General features: G+C 47.9%; 1 protein-coding gene across 6 annotated transcripts in view; it reads left to right on the top strand.

Moving 5' to 3' along the window:
* The window catches only part of LOC128890869 (potassium voltage-gated channel protein Shal), a 76,259-nt gene that overhangs the window by 29,663 nt on the left and 25,584 nt on the right, over positions 1 to 21,012 (top strand). For all 6 annotated transcript variants that reach the window (XM_054149818.1, XM_054149816.1, XM_054149817.1 and 3 more), the window contains exon 3: positions 13,662 to 13,850. In XM_054149818.1, the coding sequence (XP_054005793.1) occupies positions 13,662 to 13,850 (189 nt within the window). The remainder of the gene's footprint in view (positions 1 to 13,661; positions 13,851 to 21,012) is intronic.

The following is a 21,012-nucleotide window of genomic DNA, read 5'->3' as shown; positions in this document are numbered from 1 at the left end:
GCAGCAAAATTCGTCTCGTCCATCTTCGTACCCTAAAAGGTACACCGTTTTTAGCTTCGTAGTTTTACGGATAGGTTCTTCAAAACTTGTCCCACATTTTCGATTCACCCTCCGATTGGGTGAGATTAATAGAGCGGCCAGTGGGGGCGCGGTCCTATAGTCATTGAGCCGGTGGACTGTTCGGGTGGTATTGTTTATTCAGTTTATCGCGATCCGCGGCCGAGCGAGCACCATATTCACCTCGATCCGTGTTAAAGTCAATATAAATAACAAAATCCGATACTCGCAAGCGATACGAGTGCTATTCGAATAACGCCTTTCCGTTCCCGGACGACAACAGGCTGACAGACGACAGTGAAACTGCTCCGTTCAAGTTCGTCGATGGTACTGACCGATTGCGTAAAAATCGACTCGCGATTTCTTTCGCCGACGAGCGATTAGGAATCTCATAGTGTCAGAGGCGGGTTCGAGCCTCTAGCAGGAGTTTTCGTTGGCCGACAGCCAGCGGCTGCCCCTCGGTTCATTACCACTATCCCGTGTACGGAGAGCCAGAGGCAGCTGCCCGAATAAAGTACCGAGAGCAGTACTTTCTCGGACGGAAATCATACGACAGGTTAGCAAAACTGATTCGTACCGATTGTTGTTTCTTACTGCAACAGTGTTACCGTGATAATTCAATCATTCGGTCATTTCAGTCGCTCGTGTTTCCGACTATATTCCCTTGGTCTTTTCCATACGATTCTTACGGTTCCGTTGGATATACGCGATCAGGATATTATTCTACGAAACGTAGTATTCTCGCTGATACGAATTCGATTCGTCGAACAGAGACAGAGAAAATTTTGCAAATTAGGAGAAGGCTGGGGACAGCTTCTCGACAATTCGCAGCCGTGAGATCGGAGCTCGCTTTCTTTCTCCGCTCGGTTAAATCTGCAATGCAGATGCATCGCATCTACATATGCATGGCCATGCTTGTCCCGATTCGCAGTTTCGGACACCGGCGTGTCTTTCGTTGTGCATCAATCTACTCTTTGTTAACGCTTCGTGGAGAATCGTTGGACTCTTTCAAAAGGTTCGGAGAACCGATTGAGATACAATTAAAATATCCCGTCGTTTGAAAAATGCATAGTCCGCTTAAAAAGAATTGCAATTATTTATCGTAGATTAAAGCGAGGAGATGCACCAGTATCGTTGAATTTACTTTCCGTTCGTGTCCACGACGGGGAAGAAAATGCAATCGCGTTCGACGGGTGCCTCGCGCTACGCAAATAAATAGATTGAAAGCGAAATATTGGAGTTAGCTAAGCAGTCTCCAACGAAGCACTCCGGTTTTTGCTTTCGATCCTGCCTTCGAGATCGATTTTACGCGCGCCAGGCAAGTTCACCCGGCTAAGGGTAAACAAATATTTGAGAGCAGCTTCCATAAGTAAACGGATCTCCTCGTGAACTTCGAGTTGTGAAACAAACTCCGACTTCCGTCGGTACTGTGATCGTTCAAACGCGATATTGCATCAATCTTGACTCCCCTCTCTGCCACCCCCCCCCCCCCCGAAAACCTACAAATTTCTATCTTTTTATTCGCCAGATCGAACAACTCTTCAACGGCTAAAATCATCTGGAGCTCGAAACAGAAATTAAAAAGGATCCTCGGTGTGAAAGTGACGAACCTGCGATAAAAAACGTGCGAAGCGAAATGAACGAATATCATTGTTGCACCGCGAAGGCGTTTCTTTCTCTCGACGCTCGCGAACAAACGGCGCGCGCATTCGTTCGCAAATGTAATTTAACCCGCGAACGAGCGAGATCGCGTTAAGTTTGGCGGGATATTATTTCCACGAGTGCCTTCTCGCCTGCGGAGTCTCGAGAACTTTTTTAAGTTCCTTCCTCTCGACCCACGCCGCGGCGAGCCTGAGGCTTTTCGGTCGCCGATGAAATTTTTAGATTCGCCGGTTTCTTGGTAAACGCAGTTTAAAAAATGTATTTTTACGATTAAGCGCTTCACGGCTGCCGGCGAGAAAGTTTAAACAATTTCGAGCCGTGGTGTACCTGTTCGATCTTTGCACCGACGCGATAACTGCAACGTCACCCGACGCATTTCAGATTTTTTTCACCAACGATGACGCTTTTTCTTCCCTCTTCACCACGTATCTCTATTCTTAGCGCGAACTCCTCGGCACGCTTGTTCCCTTTAAGGTCTCCTTTCCTCACCCACCTGCTCGACGGTGGATGGCAGTCGAAGGGCGTCGAAGGAAAAAATAACGAGCGCCAAGGGAGAAAAGGAATGGCGGCTCTCCTCAAACATTTCGTTTGTTTGCTTGACTTCGTGATTCGCCCGAGGGCATTGGCCGTGTCAAGACATCCGCAAAAACCGCTTGTCGCGATAAGAGATGCTGGTCGCTGCTTTCGCTCTTTGCCGATTTTTTTTTCTCGGGATAGAGATCAGTCAATTTCACGTTTTTTCATGTTTAAAGTAAACCGTGTTTCGATCTGCTCCGTTGTTATAAATGTAACAAACCAATCCTTTTACATTCGACCAAGGAATTTATTCTCGTACGAAACGCACGGGTAGGAATTCGTCCGTATGTCCTGTGCCTTTTAGTCTAGAGTGACTCGGACCGAATATTATCTTTCGTACGCCACAGTGGGGTCTGGTAGAACCCAGTCTATTTCCTCGTGTTTACATCTTTCGCAATGAGCCACGTTTGGATTTCTATTCTCACCAGGAAAGATGTTTACGATGTCAACATTCAATCTTTATGATGTCATCATCGCATACGTGCGACGGGTTGAAACATGGAAGTCGAATCGACGCCATACGTTCTCACATTTTACTTCTTCCATCGGTTCTCTTCGTTCGAGGTATCTATTATTTCGTTGTGTTTTATTTCTCTCTTTATCCTCCTCTCGATACATGCGTGGCGAAGAAAAAGAGTAGACGAACGTTCGCGCCTCGTTATTCGTGTAATCGTGAAATCCTCGATAGATTCTAACGCGACGAAGGTATCGGAAGACGTATTCTTCCTGTCGAGCGCCATCGGTTCATTCCGTCGTCGTAATTCGTCCCATTTGGCATAGCTGTGTGCGCTCATTAAGCGGTCTTCCTTTGCGCCGTGCGAATAATTATTGGCAGACGCTTTGACACCCAAGTCACGGGAAACGCGGTTGCGAATATTTACGGTAAACTCCGGCTGACGAAGATTTATCTTCCCGTAACCGACGATTAACCTATTTAACGATCCAACTTGACGGAACGTTTGGGCTCTAAACGGATCCGCGCTTCGACCGCTTTGTAACGGCAAAAACGACGATGCGAGTACGAGTGACGGCACGATAAAGTCGTCGTCTAGAAAATTGTGTCGAGGCTAGTCGCGCATAGTCGTAGCTGCGGGTAAAGGAGGAGGTGTCGCTGAATAGAGGAGTTTTTCGTTTCGAAATTACGCTGTACAAATTCCAAGATAAACACGATTCAAGGCGGGCGAGAAACGAGTACGGTAACGTCGTCGTAGTCTCGAGTCGTGCGAATGTAAAAAAATGTATCGAGGGGCTCGAAACCTTGATGTTTCACGGTGAAAGGGTTGAATGATTGACGCGTTGCCCGATAAAAAGAGTTGTCGAAATATGTTACCGTCGGTCTGGAAAGAAAAAATAATCGAAGCGTCCGCGAGTGGAACGAGCTCGTTAATCGGGCTGAGTGTGCTCCCTCGGGATTCCGAGACGGAAAAGAGATCTTCCTGGCGGATCTCTCGATCGGGACGCAGTCATAAACAGAGCGACGATGGTGGCACGGCGCGCACCTCTGACGTCATCGGCCCCCGGTGGTCCAGGTTTACTCGTGGCGTCTTCTTTCTCGTCGCGGCGTCGAATACGGCCAGTGCACCGCCGTCAGCGGCGTCACGCTATTCTTGAACGCGCTAAACACGCCCGCACTTTCAAACAGTTTACGCGCCAGCGACGTTAACAAAGATTACTCGGTCGAATCGATCGCCATCAGGAATCTGTTCTCTGGATCTCGCGAATATTGTCATCGAGGTACACGAGACGATTTATCTCGACTTGTCCCTAAGGAAATTTTTACGGACACCGCGTTAATTTCAGTTGTTACGATAGAGAGGCGTTTAGCGTGTCGATTTCCAGGCCAATTCGTTCGCTGGTTTCCGAGATACGTTAATGTTTCTATTCTCATCAATGATTCAGACCATACTCCCGTCGCAAAGTTATCCCCATCGGTTCTTGGAACCGCTGACTCGAAACCGACGGTGTCTTGGGTTTCAAAATAGTCGACGATCGCATATAAAGTCCATCGACAAGCTCGCTCCACGGAACGGAATCGCTACCGCGCCTGACTAAGTGATCTCCGTTCTCCGTTCCGAACGACTGACGGGAATAGGGACGTTAACCTATCGCGCCAACCGGCTTGGAAAGTGTATTTTTGAAAAAAAGTAAAAGAAACGATTTTAAAGCGCGCCGTAGAGAGTAACGATATACGGAAAGTTTTGCGCAGCACGCCAGTTTTTCGAATTACATCATAATTCCTAGGGTGGGCCTTGAAACTTTAAGAAAACATTTTGCGAGTGTTGAATTATTTTTCTTCGCAGGCTTTGTTGCTCTATCGAAACGTATTGCTTTCTATAGGTACCGCAAGAATTTACGTATCGAGAAATCCGGTGGGTGCGGCTGAGAGATATAGTCGAGGATCGTTCGATTCGTAGGCAGAATTGCACTGTAGCTTGTAGAAGAAATTTAATCGGATCGGCCAAGTCGAAAAGAAAAGGAGGATGGACAAACGGGATAGTGGAATCCGGCGATGGCTCGTTGGAAAAGCGATTGGTCGTCGATCCTGACGTCTCGAGTTCCACCATCCCTTTTTCTTTTTCTCCAGACTTCTACAATTACACAAGTTTATTTGCCACCTTGGTTTCCCGATAATCGATCTTAACGACCATGGTCGGGAGCCTTGGACAGCGTTTCGATTCCAGTAGAAAAGAAACGAATCGCGAAAGGTTTCGACTTCTAAAAATAACTTTCGCGAAAGGTGGCAACCGATGAAAAGCGAGGAAAATAAAAAGGAGCGGGAAATCCTATCGTCAGGGTTCGACGAAGCCTGTCAACGAGTTTTCACCTCATAAAACACGTCGGCGTGCGTTTTACTCGCCGCGTACGTTCGATAAATCAAATCGGGCTAGATACTCTGGCTTAAATTACTGCCGACGCGCTGTCGATTCGTTATTCCGCCGATAAAACATCGATTTATGCGACCGCGCGGGCCGATCGGATCGACGATTGATAGGATGATTTGTAGAAAAAAGAAAGGCGAAAGAAAGACACGGTTGTTGCGTCGATTCGAACGAACGCGGGGAAAGAAGGTCACCCTTTTGGCGGTTCGGGGCGAAAATCGAACCCGGCTCATCGGATTGAATTTATGTCTCGATGAGAGAATGTAGTCTGGGGGCTATAACGTTAATTAACGAGTGGTAATTAGCAGGCGCTATTAGGAGGCCGTTTTCGGATCGTCGGCCGTGTTATGAGCGGTATTACGGCCGACTTAACGACCGTGGCTCTGGCGTGTTTACAATGGCAAAAATCCGACCACGTTTTCGAGGAAATTTTTACGCGAACGGTTTACGAATCTGGAATTCCGAAGTCGGTGATGGTCGGTTTTATCGTCGATACCAGCGACCAATGTTTACACAAAATTCACATCTCGCGAAGTCGCGAGATCTATCCGTCCTTTGATCCGCAGCGTTAACCGAATTATCGAATTTGACTCGTCGTTATTTCGCGAGTTTCACGCTCTCGTTGTGTGCTCGATGTACGGAAATCATTCGTGTCCGTTGTTCCAATTGCTTGTTACGGACATTTTTTTTCATCAAGATTTTACCAGGCGCGTGTATATTCTCTGTTTTCCTCGACGCCCGAACGTACCTTCGTCTAGTTCGACGAATATTGGGGGTAAAGTGGACACGGAAAAATCAACCTGTGCGTATCTCTTCCTCATCGACGAACATTTCAGTTCAAATTACAAAAAAAAAAAAAATATGAATACGCGAGGCTGATTAAAGTCACCATGGATCAGACTGTAAAACAACGAAAAAATCGACGATGCCTGTTCGATTTCGAATTCTCTCGACGAATTCCTTTCGTACGAACGTAGGAGGCGCGAGTCTGTATATTTAACGAATAATAACAATATCGCGTAGATATTCGAGCGTGCGTCTCGAAGCTGGCACGAAATTTATGTTAGTGTCAGAGCGTTATACGCGAACCATTACGGGGCCGCACCGGATCAACGTTAATTAATCGGGGGCTAATTAGTATGCGCCGAATCCGATTGGTTGCAGCGTGGGCCACGCAGCAACGATCGAATATTCAAATGGCCCTGGCCTCGTATTGCGATGTAAGTCGATTTCAGGTGTGCCCGCCATAATTTCGAACAGATGTTCCAAAACTTCCGACCCTCGTTAAATTGCTGGCGTGTAGTCTGGATAACGCGGACTCGAATTTACGCGCCGGTAAATCCCGCTACGGCTCAATTAATTTTCCATTTAGAACGTTTAAATCGTTCGATTCCCCTGACACGTCACGAATCGATGTTAGCAACCGCGTCTCACCGGATTACCAAACGCAGAATTAAATTTCATTTGTATTCTCCTCTACCTCGACGTTTTTATCGCGTACCGTTGCTCTTCCATCGTTGGTTAAAAAATGTAAATAACGCGCGTATTATTCCGCTCGCATCGTAATGCATCGACGATTAGCGCATCGAGGAGCGCGCCGTTGGAATCGTTCCGCGCAACTTCATAGAATTCCGCCAAATCACTCCTCGATTTCCCGTTATTCTTCTCGATTGGCTGCACAACACAATGCTCGGAGTCGATAACAATGGAATTATCGAGTCGCGCGCGACAACAGACAATTCTTCCTCTTTTTTTTTTCGGCGAGGAAACACCGGCCACGAGAAGGCGACGCGAATTCCTTTGATCGAGGAGAGCTCTTCGATCGCCATTGTTCGAGCCGATATTCGGGATATTACGCGGTCGCGATAAATGTTCCGAGAACAATGAAAAAGCGAAGAAGATTCCTTCGAGCGGATTAAACTCGCTAAAGGGACTTTTAATTGGAACTCTTTATGTCGGAGTGCAAATTAACTTGGCCGCCGCGCCGATGTCTGATCCGTCGTATTCGACTGTAAGTAAACGGATATCGACACTCGGCCGGGTGATTATTAAATTTCGTTCGATTCGTTTATTTAAGAGACTGTTCTCTGTGTTCATAAGAGGAATCTCGCGAATAGTGCCGTCGTCGAAGCATTATCGTTCGACGATAAATTATGCATCGACGCGTCGCGTTACGTTGCCGCGTTGGCGATCTCTTGACGAGGAAAAAAGGATGGCGAATTTATCAGCGTCCGGCAGCGTTGCTCGCGAACGACCGGAAGTTACATAGATTCCAAAACGTATTCATGCCGGGACAATATCACGCGTAGAAACGGCAGAATGAAGTTCCTCTCTGAAGCGTATCTACGTCGCACACCGGCACTCCTTCTGTCCCAAACAACGCTGAATCGAACAATTCAAACGACGTTCGCGTGCACGCGCGTCTACAATGAAACGCCGATAACAATTTTTAGCGACGAAACGATCGCCTCGTGGGCGAGACTAGCACGAATAATCTGACGAAGAAGATGGACGTCTGAGTCTAGCCGGATCTGACCTTAGTCTCCCTACTGGAAAGCGACGAGCGAACGCCTAATTGCCAATTCGGTCGTGTGGTCGGCAAAAGCTACCGTCTAATTCGCTGTTAATAAAGGGAAATGTTACTACGTTGTGGTTTCGGGCGAAAACGAATTCTCTCGAGGCGATAAACTTGGTTGCCGTGGTCTCGCGTAATCCCTGATTATTCATCCTAAATATTCGCCTTGACCCGTGCGTCCTTTGAAATTCTTTCAGCGAGGGGCACGGGGTGAACGTAGTTGTTCAAAGTGCGGTCGTTACTCGATTACACGTCGAGAATTTGCATGCGATTTTCTTCTCGCTTCGTCGGAAATTCACTCGAATCCATGACCAGTTCGTTGCTGGCCGTGGGTAAAGCAGAAACAGTAGAAGGGAGGTTGTTCGTAGGGTAGCCGCGCAACGTCAGGGAGGAAACGTCGCGGGGGTAAAGCGTTCAAACGTCGGGACTCGGCGTTGGTTGGTTGGAAATATTATTTCGACGTTTCGTCGCACTTCGTTTTTAATACCTTCTATACCATTCGCGGGCGAACTCTTTTTCTTGGCGAAACCGCGAGAAACGGGACGGCGCAGCGGGGCTATTAACTTTTCAGTGAATCGCGCGATGGAATACGCTTTACGCCGGTCGGAGTCCTCGGTGAAGCGGCGAATATTTTCAGTACGGTACTTTTACTATTTTAATTTTCAATGCTCACGGAAAGTAGGTCTTGCGTACTTCATTCCGACGGCCCTTTCTTGAAACGCGAAAGGCCGCGCCCCTTTCAGCCGTCCGTGACCCGCGCGTTATTTGTCGACGTTCGCTTAATTAACTTACCGCGAGGGGGGTCGGGGGCCGATGGAAGCTGAGAGCGTGGGTGGCGAGAGTTAGGGCGAACCGAAAACCCCACGGCGCGATCGTCGAAATCGTGACTTCTGTTTTCTTATCGGTCTCGCGGCATCCGCGTTCCCTCATCTTCCTTGGATTAATCGTCGAGAGCCACGCGATACTTCCGACCGCGTTCGTGTCCCTGCACCGATGCCCTTTCTCGATTTTCACCGCGAGCAGTCGCAACGTTGGATAACGGGCGAAAAACTATGAATCGTCCTCTCGAGCGCCAACAGAGTTTACGGAGACAAGGAACGAAGGTACTCGACACGTTTACGAAATTCCACGTCGCTTAAACGTAGCGTCTACGGAACACCACGAAACGGTAGCTCGTATTCTTTAAAGAAGCTTGTATCGGGTTGTCCTGAAAGTTTGCAATTCAAAGGCCAAAATTCGTGGACTTTCCAGACGAGCCAATATTTAAAAACTCATCGTGAAAAAAGAAAACACGTAATTTTAAACAAATCTTAATGTTTCCATGGGGGTGACATACTTCGGAGATTCCGATCGATGTTTGTCGACCCGACTCGACCAGAACGTAATTCCGCATATCTCTGTTTCTAACCCGAGAGGATAGTAAATATCACAAAAATGTATTCCGAGCTCGAGCACGTTAGAGGAAAATGTAAAATACTAGCAGGCTGGCATTTCATTCACTTTTAATATCTCGTTGTCGTTGGCATATATTCTTTCGGAAAATTTCAACGATTTTCATTAGATGATTATGTTTGCGAAACAGCGACGTTCCCTTGTTATGGTAATTAGCATTATAGGACGAAGGGTGGGTCTGGCAGCTCACCGAGGGTTAATTAATTCGGTATGGGACAACGGGTCGCTGCCATCCGACACGCAAGATAAAAACTGCTGTTCGTAACCATATTAATTAGTATCGAAGTCGATTAATTCGCTCCGTGGATTTAATCTTCCGTGGCGAGCCTGTCTCTGCCATCGAACGTGCAGCGTCGCTCAGCGTTGTTGTCGTAACGCGATATTCGCGTTGTTTCGCCTCCGCCTTCATCCGAAATATCGCCTTCGGGTTGTTGCAGAGTTCACGAAACCGTTGACACGTTTCCAATCTTTTTCTGTTCGAGCATAGTCGTACGGAGACTCCAGAGGCAATTTATCTTCGTCGTACTTTCGTCGCTTCTCCCGGTGTCCCGAGATCGTTCGGCTTTTCTTCGCTGGCCGCGCAACTTACGCGTATTGTCGGATCGATTAATCTCGCGCGACCCGTTCATTTTTTCCCAACGTTCGCGAGACCCTTTCCAGAAAATCTCATTTATCCGTTTCCGAGGGCGCGCGTCGCGAGCTACATCGTGATCGATCATCCCGCGTCCAATGGCACGGGACTTTCCGCGTCGTTGCTCGCTTCCGGTTCTCTTCGCCCACCGGACGACCGATCCGTACAGTTGCATCCTCTTCTCGTTGTTTTTTTTCCTTCCTATTGTTATCGCCGCGGAGCCTCGCGCGATGTTTCTCGTTGGAAAAAGCTTGGCTCGGCTGCGCGAAATGTACCGAGGTCCGTCCGGTTCGAAATTCGTTTGTAATCCCATTCGAAGAACGATTTCAATGTCACAGTCAAAGTAAATTTCGAACGAGCCCCTTTGCGGAGTTTGTCCCTTGTCACTATCTGCCTTCTGTTAGCGTACTTTCGTTGCCGCAGCATCGACTCGACAAAATGGACAAACTTTGTCTATTTTTACCGTTCCATTCTGTATACGTAACATTTCCGATGCAGTTTTTCTATTCAACGTTGGCCCTTCTGTCTTGGAGTTCCATCCGTCGAGTCCCATTGACAGAATTTGTAACTCCGCCAAGAGAATCTGTTGATGTTTTAGTCTGGATCAGTCCGCGATGCGAAATGTTTTCCATTCATCCGATAACCCAGTTTTAACATTTATTTAACGCGCTCATTTTTCTTATACCTATTTCCTTTACGCTCGAAACCTTTCGCTTTTGTCGAATTTATTCCTCGCTGATAATAGGATCCTCGAAGCTAAAGAAATAAAATGAATTCTTTATTCGCGTTCAAAATACCAATCTTGGATAAGCTTTTGTATAACCTTTTTAAGATATATATTCTACGTAAAATTTCGATTTGTACATGTCGCGTTTCGTACCGAGCAAAATTTAGAAAGCACCGCTAGAAGAATAGCAAACGTTAGGATTCGATCTCCCTCGTCCGATCCAAAAATCAAACATTTATGTTCCTCGCGTTCTCTAAGTTTATCGGCTAGCCAAACATTGACCATCGATGCGTAAATTACACGAAATTACGAGAGAATCGTGCCCGTGAGACTATTCGCGGGCTAATTATAGCACAACCCCCGTCGAGGAAGCTCATCCGTGTTTATCATATTTATATTCGGCAAATGGTATATTTTCGCGAGCTCGACGGCGCGGCGCATCTGCATCTGCGTGGTGTCATCACGCGGACCGCGTACGTCTGCGGATGTTTACACGGTCGACCACAGCTGCGAAATGTCAGGAAGTTGTCCTCGAATGCAGTTTCGACGGACACGGCCGCGACCGCGTGCACTTTCGATATCTTTTACCGTCTGCAGCCACGCAAATCGCGTTCCGCCGTTTTTCGCGTTACCCTGTCGCAACAAGAACGTTTCGTTCGAAATCGGACTTGACGATTGGATTCTAACTCGGATAGGTTGTAATCTAAAGCCACCTGCTCCATTCCTCGTGTTCCGTCGGTGCTTTTCACCGAACCGAGACTTACAGAAAATTCTTTCGAGATCCCCGATGCAATGAAACGGTTTCCGCGTTTTACGTCTTTCCTAATTCCTCATTTTCCTTATTCTCTCTTCTCTAAAAATAGTCTCATCCGAACAATTGCTTTCCACGGTATATACATAGACTTTATGTAAAGCACCGAATCGTGGGGCATCTCTGGTTCATGATCAGGGTCGAAATAAACCGATCCGAGTCCCGAAATACGCGATGTCCGTATGATCCAGACGATAGATTTAACGCGAAGAGCGCGAGTTTGCGGTTGCCTTTATCGTCGAGTGGCTTCGCAATTCCGGAATTGTACATTATCGTGGCCCGTTAAGGAAATTTTGCAGAAGAATTTCAGCGAGATCCACGAAGCACGATAAAAAGGAATAGCGGCGAAACGTGCGCGCACACTTTCGTACTAGCCGCGGGACGATTCAGACATCGATCCATCGCGATGTAAATTACCGACTTGATTTCCGGATAAACTTTTATTACCGATGACTATCGCCTGCGAAAAAACTAGGAGTTATTCGCGCCCCTAAGCTCGAGCCAGATCCGTGACATTGCGGTGGAATTTATCGAATGACGAACGCGATAGGAAAATCTCGGTTTCGAGGTATTTTTAATTTTTTTTTTTTTTTTATCAATTTCCACGGTTTTCATCGTTTCACTCTGACGCGTTTCTCGTCGATTTTCGACGCTCGGTCGTGGTTAGAGGCTCGTTAAAGAGATATAGCTCGTTAATGATGGATTCGGTGCAGCTATCGTCGCGCTGCGTGCCGGAACGACGGTCATTTAACTCGCGTACTTTATATCTTCCAGCCGAGAAGCCTAGTGTAACGGCGCGGTCCTGTACGCTGTACTGCTTGCTCGAGATAAACGTTACAACGTCGTCTCGTAAATTACATCGACGCATTATAGGGTTGGTTCTCGCGCGAGAAACTTGGTGGGTCGTGAAAAAATTTCCCTGGGACGCGAGTCAAGGTGTTATCAAAGGTCGCATCAAACGAAGGCGCGAATTGCAAATGCGTCGGATCATTTCCACGAACGATTCCGCGTGGGAGGAAAATTGTCTCGCGAGTTGTCGCAGACTGTTACCGCAACGTAAAATTAACTTAACGAACAGCTTTATCCCGCGTTATTTCACAATTAGGTGACGGCGTCTCCGCGGCTCCCGCGAGACGGAAGAAGCTGCATCTCGATGCAGATGCGCGAGAAAAGTTTCCTCGGGTGCCCTCGATGCGAAACTTCATTTTGCCGCGGTGAATTATCATCGCATCTTATTACCAGAGTTGTGGTGCCAGAGGATGAGAAACGGTCGCGGTATCCTCGCGAAACGCGAAGGTTTCCGACTTGGCCTTAGGATTTACGCTCGGGGGTACGGCCGTTGCTAAGTTCCGCGGTAACTACATAGAAGCAAGATCGCGGAACATAATATTCTATCGTAGCGGTTGCTGGATCCCGCGATACAATGGTCGGTTTCGAGTTCTCGATTTATCGTTTTCCATAACTGATTGGGAAAGTGTGGAAAATTGGCGCGAAAGCGACGATTAACGCAGCGTCGGCGGCAATTCCGACAACACTGAACCGCAGAGGTCGCGAAAGGAGCGAAAATCCGGTGGTTTAGGTGTAATCGTTACGGAAACAGGCGTGGACGAGCTTAAAGCCTGGTATCGTCGTCGCGCGTTTGAATGGTGCGCAGTAATGTCGCGGGGAAAATCGCCGCTAAAAGCGTAATTGACCGAGCAGGACGGAGAGCAGGCAACTCCCGGTGGATGGAGAAGGAAAAAAGAAAAAAGAAAAACAGCGAGACAATGCGGGGTTGTTAGTCCTAATGACTTCTTCTGTGCCGCGAATTCGCGTTTTCGAAGCGAGAGAAGCTCTGATGCGTTTTTCCGTTGTCGTCGCGCAATTTAGCCAGCGGTACTCGAGGATTTCTAATGCGGTCCGGTGTTCCTCATTGTTTTGCGCGGGACTATTTCACCGTACCTGGAAAGACACGCGCGATTCTCGCGTCGCGTTGACTCGATCCTTTCTTCTTTCGAATCCCGTTGTTTTATCCGCGACAGTTCCAGAACCTTTCGCGTATGCTTTGTTTCCAACAGTTGCGGCACGCTAGAGCGACGTACTGCGAACTTTTGTAAAACATTAACTACGAACTCGTATCGACTCTAGTAAAAGGTTTGCTGTTTTCAATAAATATTATATTGAACGTTCTCAACCCCCTATCGAAGATGTCGGTTTTCTGATCGTAGAGAAAGATTAATACTGCGACCAATAGGATACGTGGCGGTCGCGATACATTACTAATCGTGTTTCTGTGTCCTTTCTTGTTGCAGAAAGCTAGATTAGCGCGCATCAGGATCGCGAAAGCGTCGAGCGGGGCGGCCTTTGTCAGCAAAAAGAAGGCGGCCGAAGCCCGATTGGCCGCGCAGGAGAGCGGCCTTCAGCTGGACGAGAGTTACAAGGAGGAGGATATTTTCGAATTGCAGCACCATCATCTCCTTCGTTGTCTAGAGAAGACCACGGTAAGTCTGTTTAGAATACTTTTTATCAACACCGTACCTCACGGTTAAGAAAAGTTTACGCTAGCAACGGGTTTTATATACGATTTCGTAACTCCTCCACGAACAGCGTGCGTTAAGTGTTTTTTACATTCCGTAATCACATTTTTTACCGTCTGAACCAATACAGCGATAGTGGGCGGGCTTCTCCGCGCTATTCTACGCGGGCGGCGGAGCGTCGATATTTCCTTAGGGATATTAATACAACGTAGCCGGTATAAATATAATAAAAATACATTTTTCCACGGCATCTTCCATGAAGTATTACGTAAAGTCGTCGGTAATCCACGTAATACTTGTCCATCGAATACATGGAAGGCATGTTTCTCGCGTCGTGATATGCTTCCTTTCGTGAACTCTCGTTCGCAACCGTACTGGCTCCGATGTGTGAAACACCGGGGTTGGAGAAGGAACGTTCTCGTTTCGATGACGACGAGAGTTCCTCCGTTGGCGGAGAGAAGAAGCGCACGCTTCATTAAGCTGCACGCGGACCTCGTTTAATTTCGTGGCGTCACTCTGTGAAACGTCGTGTTATCCGAGCCGGTTCATTTCTCGGGCGAGAAGTATAACGCCGACGCTTAAAATCCAGGAGTCCGTTTCGCGCGCTGCGGAGTAATTTGAATAAACCCCTTCTGTTCGCGTCTAATTTTAGCTCGCCGCTTGTGCAGGGGATGCCGTGTGCCACCCACCGAGCGCCACACACTCGGTGCACACACGGAGAATAACCCTTGCGCGTCACTGTGACAGGTACACGGACCGGCGCGTGTCGGTGAATGTGTGACACACGCGCGATCGTGCATACAGCCTCGCTCGCGTCTTCGCGCGATGAGATATAGAGGAGGTCTCGCCAAAGCGTTCAATGCCGTGCGAATCTTTTGACAAAAGGTTGTGAACCAATCGAAATTGCGATACTCGAGCTGTCGCAGAAGCCAGAAATTTAGGCGTGCCCGACACCCGACCCGTTACGATTCTCGTTACCACGTGACCGGCTCTCCGTCACAGGTGTCATCGTCCGCCGCTCAGAATCTCGTCTACGCTCGAGCGAATTTTATTCGACCCCTTTCGGGCCTGAATTTCCACGACCAGACTACTATCGATATTTTTTCGTGCTAATTATCAAAGAGATCTCGTCAAGGTGGTCTTCCGACTCTCTAACGCGATACCGGTCGTCGAACGACTGATAAATAGGTCAGTCCGCGTTCGGCGAATCGTAGCTCGGTGGCCACTCGAGCCTGAATTTCCACGGAAATTGTGTTAATTGCAAGTTCTCGGGAAAGGATTCATCGATTAAATGCAGAGGTTATCGGTTCGAGGGGATGCATCGTGCATTTTACGAATGCAAGTTCGAGTGTAATTCTGGCCCGTCTATTCTGAGAGACGCCAAGTGGTTTTTAATACGTCGTTCGAGTTCCCCCATTTTTAGGAGATGGATTGAACTTGATTCGAGGGTTCTTCAATATTTCAATCGCGTTTCCAAAACTGTTACACCTGACTGCAGTACGCTCGGACACGGCCAGGCGTTACCAACCAGAATTTCGTTACAAATTTAACTCTGGCGGTACGAAAGTCGGGTCGAACACGGAAAGCACGAGTCGGACGCGTCCCGTGCAAGCGATTTTATATCTGACTACTGCACGCGCGGTACCAGAGTAAGCGGTAGCGCAAGGGATTCATTTCCTGGAGCCACCGATTATACTTGTCAAGTTTCCAAAGCTTGTCTCGCGTTTCTCCGCCGCCGTACTTTACGTTACTCCGCGCGTTCCGTCCCGATCGACCCTTCCTTATCAGTTTCCAATCGGGTTCGTCCTTTTTCGAGTCAACGTTGTCCAACGACAGACTCACTTTGCCGTTCTTAGCCTTCTTCCCACTCGGTGTACTTAACCCAGAAAGCAATACGATTCCGGCAACCTTTGTCGGGTCGTCGAGAAAATCGCGCACACGGCCTGGGGCTGTGTCGTTCTACTTCTTGCCGTTTACTGGATGCTTTTTGAGCACGCGTACGTGCCACCGTCTCGGTTTTCTGCTTACTTTTAGTCGCCTTCTTAGCCATTGTCCCGCGAATACTATCCGCGAGAATCCTTTTTTCCTCCTTATTTTCCGTCGCATCGGAGGCGTTTTCGCTACCGTTCCTTCGTTCTGACCTTCGCGCTATCTCGTCCTTATCCACGATCGCTTTGTGTTTCGCAACAACCAGCCAAACTTTAGCAATTTCACAGTTCCAAAGTCGTTCGGTGGCTGTTGGTTGAACACCGTTGCCGAGAAGTTGCTTCGAAGAATCGTCGACGAGAGAAATTCGGTGTCCCTTCCGGTTTCTAGTACGTATCGACAGCGCGACTTCGTCGTGTACCATTCGACTTTTTTTCTGTATCTTTGAAATACCGCAAACGACGAGCGAATCGAATATTCGAATGTTTGTTATTAATTATGGAGTAACTCGAATGGTACGTAACAAAATCAATCCTTCTACGATATCTCTCTGTAGCCAGGTGTTCGAGCAACATTGATTAATGTGCTTGTACAAGAATCTACAATGAGCCCTCAAGGTCTGAGTTCTAACTTTCGGTTTGATTTAAACTTTGAGCTCGTTTGGGGAAGAATACTTAATTACGGTGGGAAACTTGACGGAGAAAAGGACCGGGTTGCCGCTTGACGTCAGCAATGATTAAAACGTAACTTCGAACGACGTTGATTCTTGTAGCCTAGAATGGTAACGTCGGGATTCGAACAATGGAAAATTGCTAAGTGTCTGGTTGGTGCGTCGAAGGATATTTTTACGGTTTCGAAGTTTTTCTATTCGGAAGTTTATTGAGGAACGTTGGATCGGCTTCGAGGGTAGCGACAATTCGCCGCGGAATACTTCCCCGGACACTTGCGCCGTTCTACTATTTCCTTTTCTTTCAAATTTTCCAATCAGAAGCTTCCTCGGTCCACGTTTCCCCCACGAAGAATGCCTCGACGCTTCCTCGTCAAACTTGTCCCGTGTTGTTTTCTCCGGTAATTGGCAACCGTGTTTCGCACTCCTGTTTTCCACGGAATCGCGAAACGGTGGATTCTGTATTCTCTCGCGATTCGAAAGAACGGTCCACGGATAACGATGACACGCTTCGCGATAACGTCACAAGGTATCAATGGTAGAACGCGTTGCGGTCGCCGGCGGGACGGCGATGGTTCGCGGATCGGCTCCACGGCCGATCGATCAACCTCTTCCGTAATCGTGTCACCGTTCTCTGACGCGGTGTCGATTTTCCAGGGCGATCGGTCCACGTTCGCGACCGAATAAATTGTTTTCCTGTCTCTGTTTCGCGACTACGAAGGGCCGGCAAATGAAATCCTGTTGGAATTCTATAACGACGGCGAACAGACGTTTGGTCGTCGTCCAAAACATTGTTTTCTCTTCGGAGATTTATTACGATTATATAAATAAATCTTAGATCGTAGCCACCTGTATTCTCGATACAATAAATATCGATTATCGCGGCACGAGAGACGAGGAAAAATACTTGTATCCGGTACAAAAATGTACACCACGATCGCTCGATGAAACCTTGATCGCATTTTACAGCTAAACGATCGAGTCGATTAGAGGCTTTGTTTACATCGCGTGTTCCCACCGCGCATCGAATAACGCGAGATATAATTTATTCTCTATCCTCGAGGGATATTGTCTCGAGCCGATAAATCCATCTATTTGTTCGATGTTCACGGAACGGGATTGGATATTGTTTCGTCGTCGACGGAAAGGCATGGAAACGATCTCGACGAGAGGTTTCGAGGCGAGTGTTTGCGTTTGTTGCGCAGCTCGCGAGTATCGGACGCGGCCAATCGGTGTCTTCGTGTCGGTGTATTGATTTCTTCCGGGTCGTGGTCGGCCTCGATCGAATCTCATCGGAATCGGAGTCGTCGGGGCGAGACGTCATACCCGGGACTAATTATAGCTGGGAAACGGCGTTAAAGAGACCCCGAGAATAGAGCAGCCCCCATCGGATTTTCCGATTCGCGTGGCACAGCGGATGCAAGCGTCGCGGAAGAAAGTGTTCTCGCGTCGACGTCGCCTCTTCTGGACGCCTCGAAAACATCCTCGCGTCGTTCATCGCGTGCTCTTGCGTGTTAAACGACTCGTTCTGTTTTTCGCTTTTCGCGTGCGCGACGATCGCGAATCAAGGAGTCGTGCCACCTTGGCGCTGTCAAAATAGAGGACATTCTCGCGAATATTTCGCGACGACTCTATATGCTCGATCGAGATGCGTTTTATTTCCACCGAAGATGAGTAATATTTCTTGTGTTTACGTTGGACGCCAGGAAAAGAAATGGCGTTGTTTTCAGCTGCGACGTGTCAGGAGTTGATTCTATTATATATTTCGTAAACGCTATTCGACCGAGAGATTCGCGAGATGATATCGAAACTGGAAGCTTGGCTCGCTCGCAGAGTTCGAAAGTCTCGTTTCTGGAAATTCCGGATCTCGCAACGTGTCTCCGTTGAGTGAAGAGCGATCGAGAGAAAAATCTCGCCGGGTCACGGTCCCTGTTCGACCGTTCGCCTCATTTTCCTTTTTCTCTGGCTCGAGTCTCTCTTTGGCCCTTGCTCTGTCTTTTTTCTCGCCACTTGGTCCTTTCCGGCACGTTTATTTCCAGCTGGACGATATTAAATTCACGAGAGGCCAGCCGTGTCACCGTTTTTCGGCGCGGCCGCCGAGCGATCCATACGCAACGCCGGATATTCACAGTTCGCATTTCCTTGCCGTTTTCACGCTTTCCACCGAGCGTGAATTTGCACACGGTGAACGGTGGTTTTAATTCTCCCGTCTGGTTCGTTTAGTGTAACCTACTTTCGCCGAAACCCGAATCATTTGCTTCTCCGATTCGTTAAAACATTTGTTATTATCGTTACCGGGTGACCGTATTTACATTTTTTTGATTTACAATTAACGGTCGGCGCGAATGAATAAAATAGAGACTACAACGTTTCGAGATAACATTTATCGTGACGCTGGTCGATGAACGTGCACTAGGTCCGGTTTAAAAGTCGACCTTTTATTTGGGTGCCGTTCGTCGGGTCGCGAAGGCGGTTATAAACGACAAGAACCGCCGAAAATGGACGCGAGCGCCGGCGACACCATTTTAGAAATGCAGCGACCGCGAGACGCGGCCAAGATGAATATGCATTCCCCGTGGAATAGAGGCAGCGATCGGTGTTCGTAAATCCAGCTAGGCCATCCTCGTACCCCGTAAATAACTCGCTACGGCATCCGACGCGGCCCCGAACACTTGTCGCGATTTTATTGCCGCTTTTACCTATTCCAATGTTCTACCATATTTCGCGGGATTGCGGCTAACGTCGGTCAAAATTTGTCCGATTTTTATGGTAGCTACAATTTAATCGCACGCTCCGTTACGCTAATTTCTAACCGTGTCGCGTTTTAACAAGGGGCAAAGCGGTAGTTTCGCGCTTGCAGTTTGTTTCGGTAGTTGTTCGTAAATGACTCGATCGGGACGCGAAATAGTATCCAACGCTTTTCCAAGTAGATTAGTCCGATTGTACGATTGGACGAAACGAGGCGAGTCGCGCGGCAATTCGTTTAATTTATATTTAAACGTGCGCGGTTGAATTTCGCGAGGTTAGATCAATGGCTGCGCTAAATAGGAAGCGCAATTGGTGACACCTCGAAAACGGTGTCACGTCACGCGTCACTATCTTGGAGAGGTCAGTGCGTTTATAACCACCTTTACAATTCGTTGTACGAGAATAGCCGAGCATCGGTCTGTTTATAGAACGATTCCGTGCGCTTTCTTTCCGCGCGTGTCGCAACGTTTATCCGTCTCGAGTTTTCCTACGATACGTTCTCTAGGTTTTTTTTTTTTCGAACTGGTAGAATATATCGGGCCTTTAATTAAAATTTCCGAGAGACAAAATATACGCTATTCGGAATTTTGTCGAGCTGAATCGAACCTTACCAAAATGGAATACGTATTCGGTAAATTTGCACGAAAAAGTAAAGCGAGTCCGTTGTTGGTTCGGCAGGGAAATTTCGTAGCTTTCAGATACATATTTCTCGGCTTGAGTACCCGTCGCGTATTAACGAAGTTCTCGCGTAGAGTTTTTCGTCGAGTCCAAAAGTTTCTTTCCTCCACGCGAACTTACGATAGACCATTCTTACAACAATTTTGAAACACTCGCGCTTCTTTAACGAGTTTACTTTTAGAAACTCGCGAAGATTGTATCCGTATATTCTTAAACTCTCGTTGAAATCCAGCCACGGTAAGTAGAGAAAGATTGAGTGGAGCGCCATTGCCGAACTAGGAACTGTCGTTTGTCCATCGATCAAAGTGGAACGCGTATCCTTGCTCCAGTATGCGACCAAAAGCCGTCCGAGTTGCCGCTTCGAAACAAACTTTGAGAGACACGCGAGTGTGTTCTTCGAACCGTCCATCGTCAACATTATCATCGAGACGGTGTCTTCGTGCCTGGATCGATGGAGGTCGGCTTCTCGCGTCGTTCTAGCACCGTGTTGGAAACGAGCGAGATCCATGGGATTCGGAAACCGAAATTTCGTACCATCGATCTCGGGCTTTGCGCCGTACCTCGATCCGAGGTAGACCATTTTTACAATTACATTTCCTTGGCGGATTCGCTAGGACGTATCGACGAGATTCTCGCAAGAGTGAAAATAATGGATGGAGCGGGTGAAGGGTGTCCTTTGTCAACCGGATATCCGAACCCCCTTCGAGGAGCTCGTTTTATTTTCACGCTCAGCTACCCCTCGCAACGAGACTTACACGATAAGGACGAGCTTAATCCGAGAATGGCGGAGAAACGGAGGCAATCCGCCTCGAAACGCAAACTGCGAATAAACTTTGCGAATTGTCGAGAGACTCCCCGGGGCTTACGTACGACGCATTTAGTCGACGTTTTTCTTATCTCTGCGGCCTGTGAACGAATACTTTTCGTGTCCCGTCTTTGGAACGAATGTCTTCCGCTCGGTGGCGACGTTTGCGCGAAATAATATAAATTTTTCGGGTCGCTGTGCGAGGATTATATCGGATTCATGAAATTTAAATATCTCCACGGGTCAGCGGTTTTCGAACAGAGGACAACGCGCGAGCAATCAGCGAACATAGAGCTTTTGGT

This window comes from Hylaeus anthracinus, unplaced genomic scaffold (genome assembly GCF_026225885.1).
Source record: "Hylaeus anthracinus isolate JK02 unplaced genomic scaffold, UHH_iyHylAnth1.0_haploid 12001, whole genome shotgun sequence".
NCBI lineage: Eukaryota > Metazoa > Arthropoda > Insecta > Hymenoptera > Colletidae > Hylaeus > Hylaeus anthracinus.
This window is presented reverse-complemented; position numbering and strand designations above follow the sequence as displayed.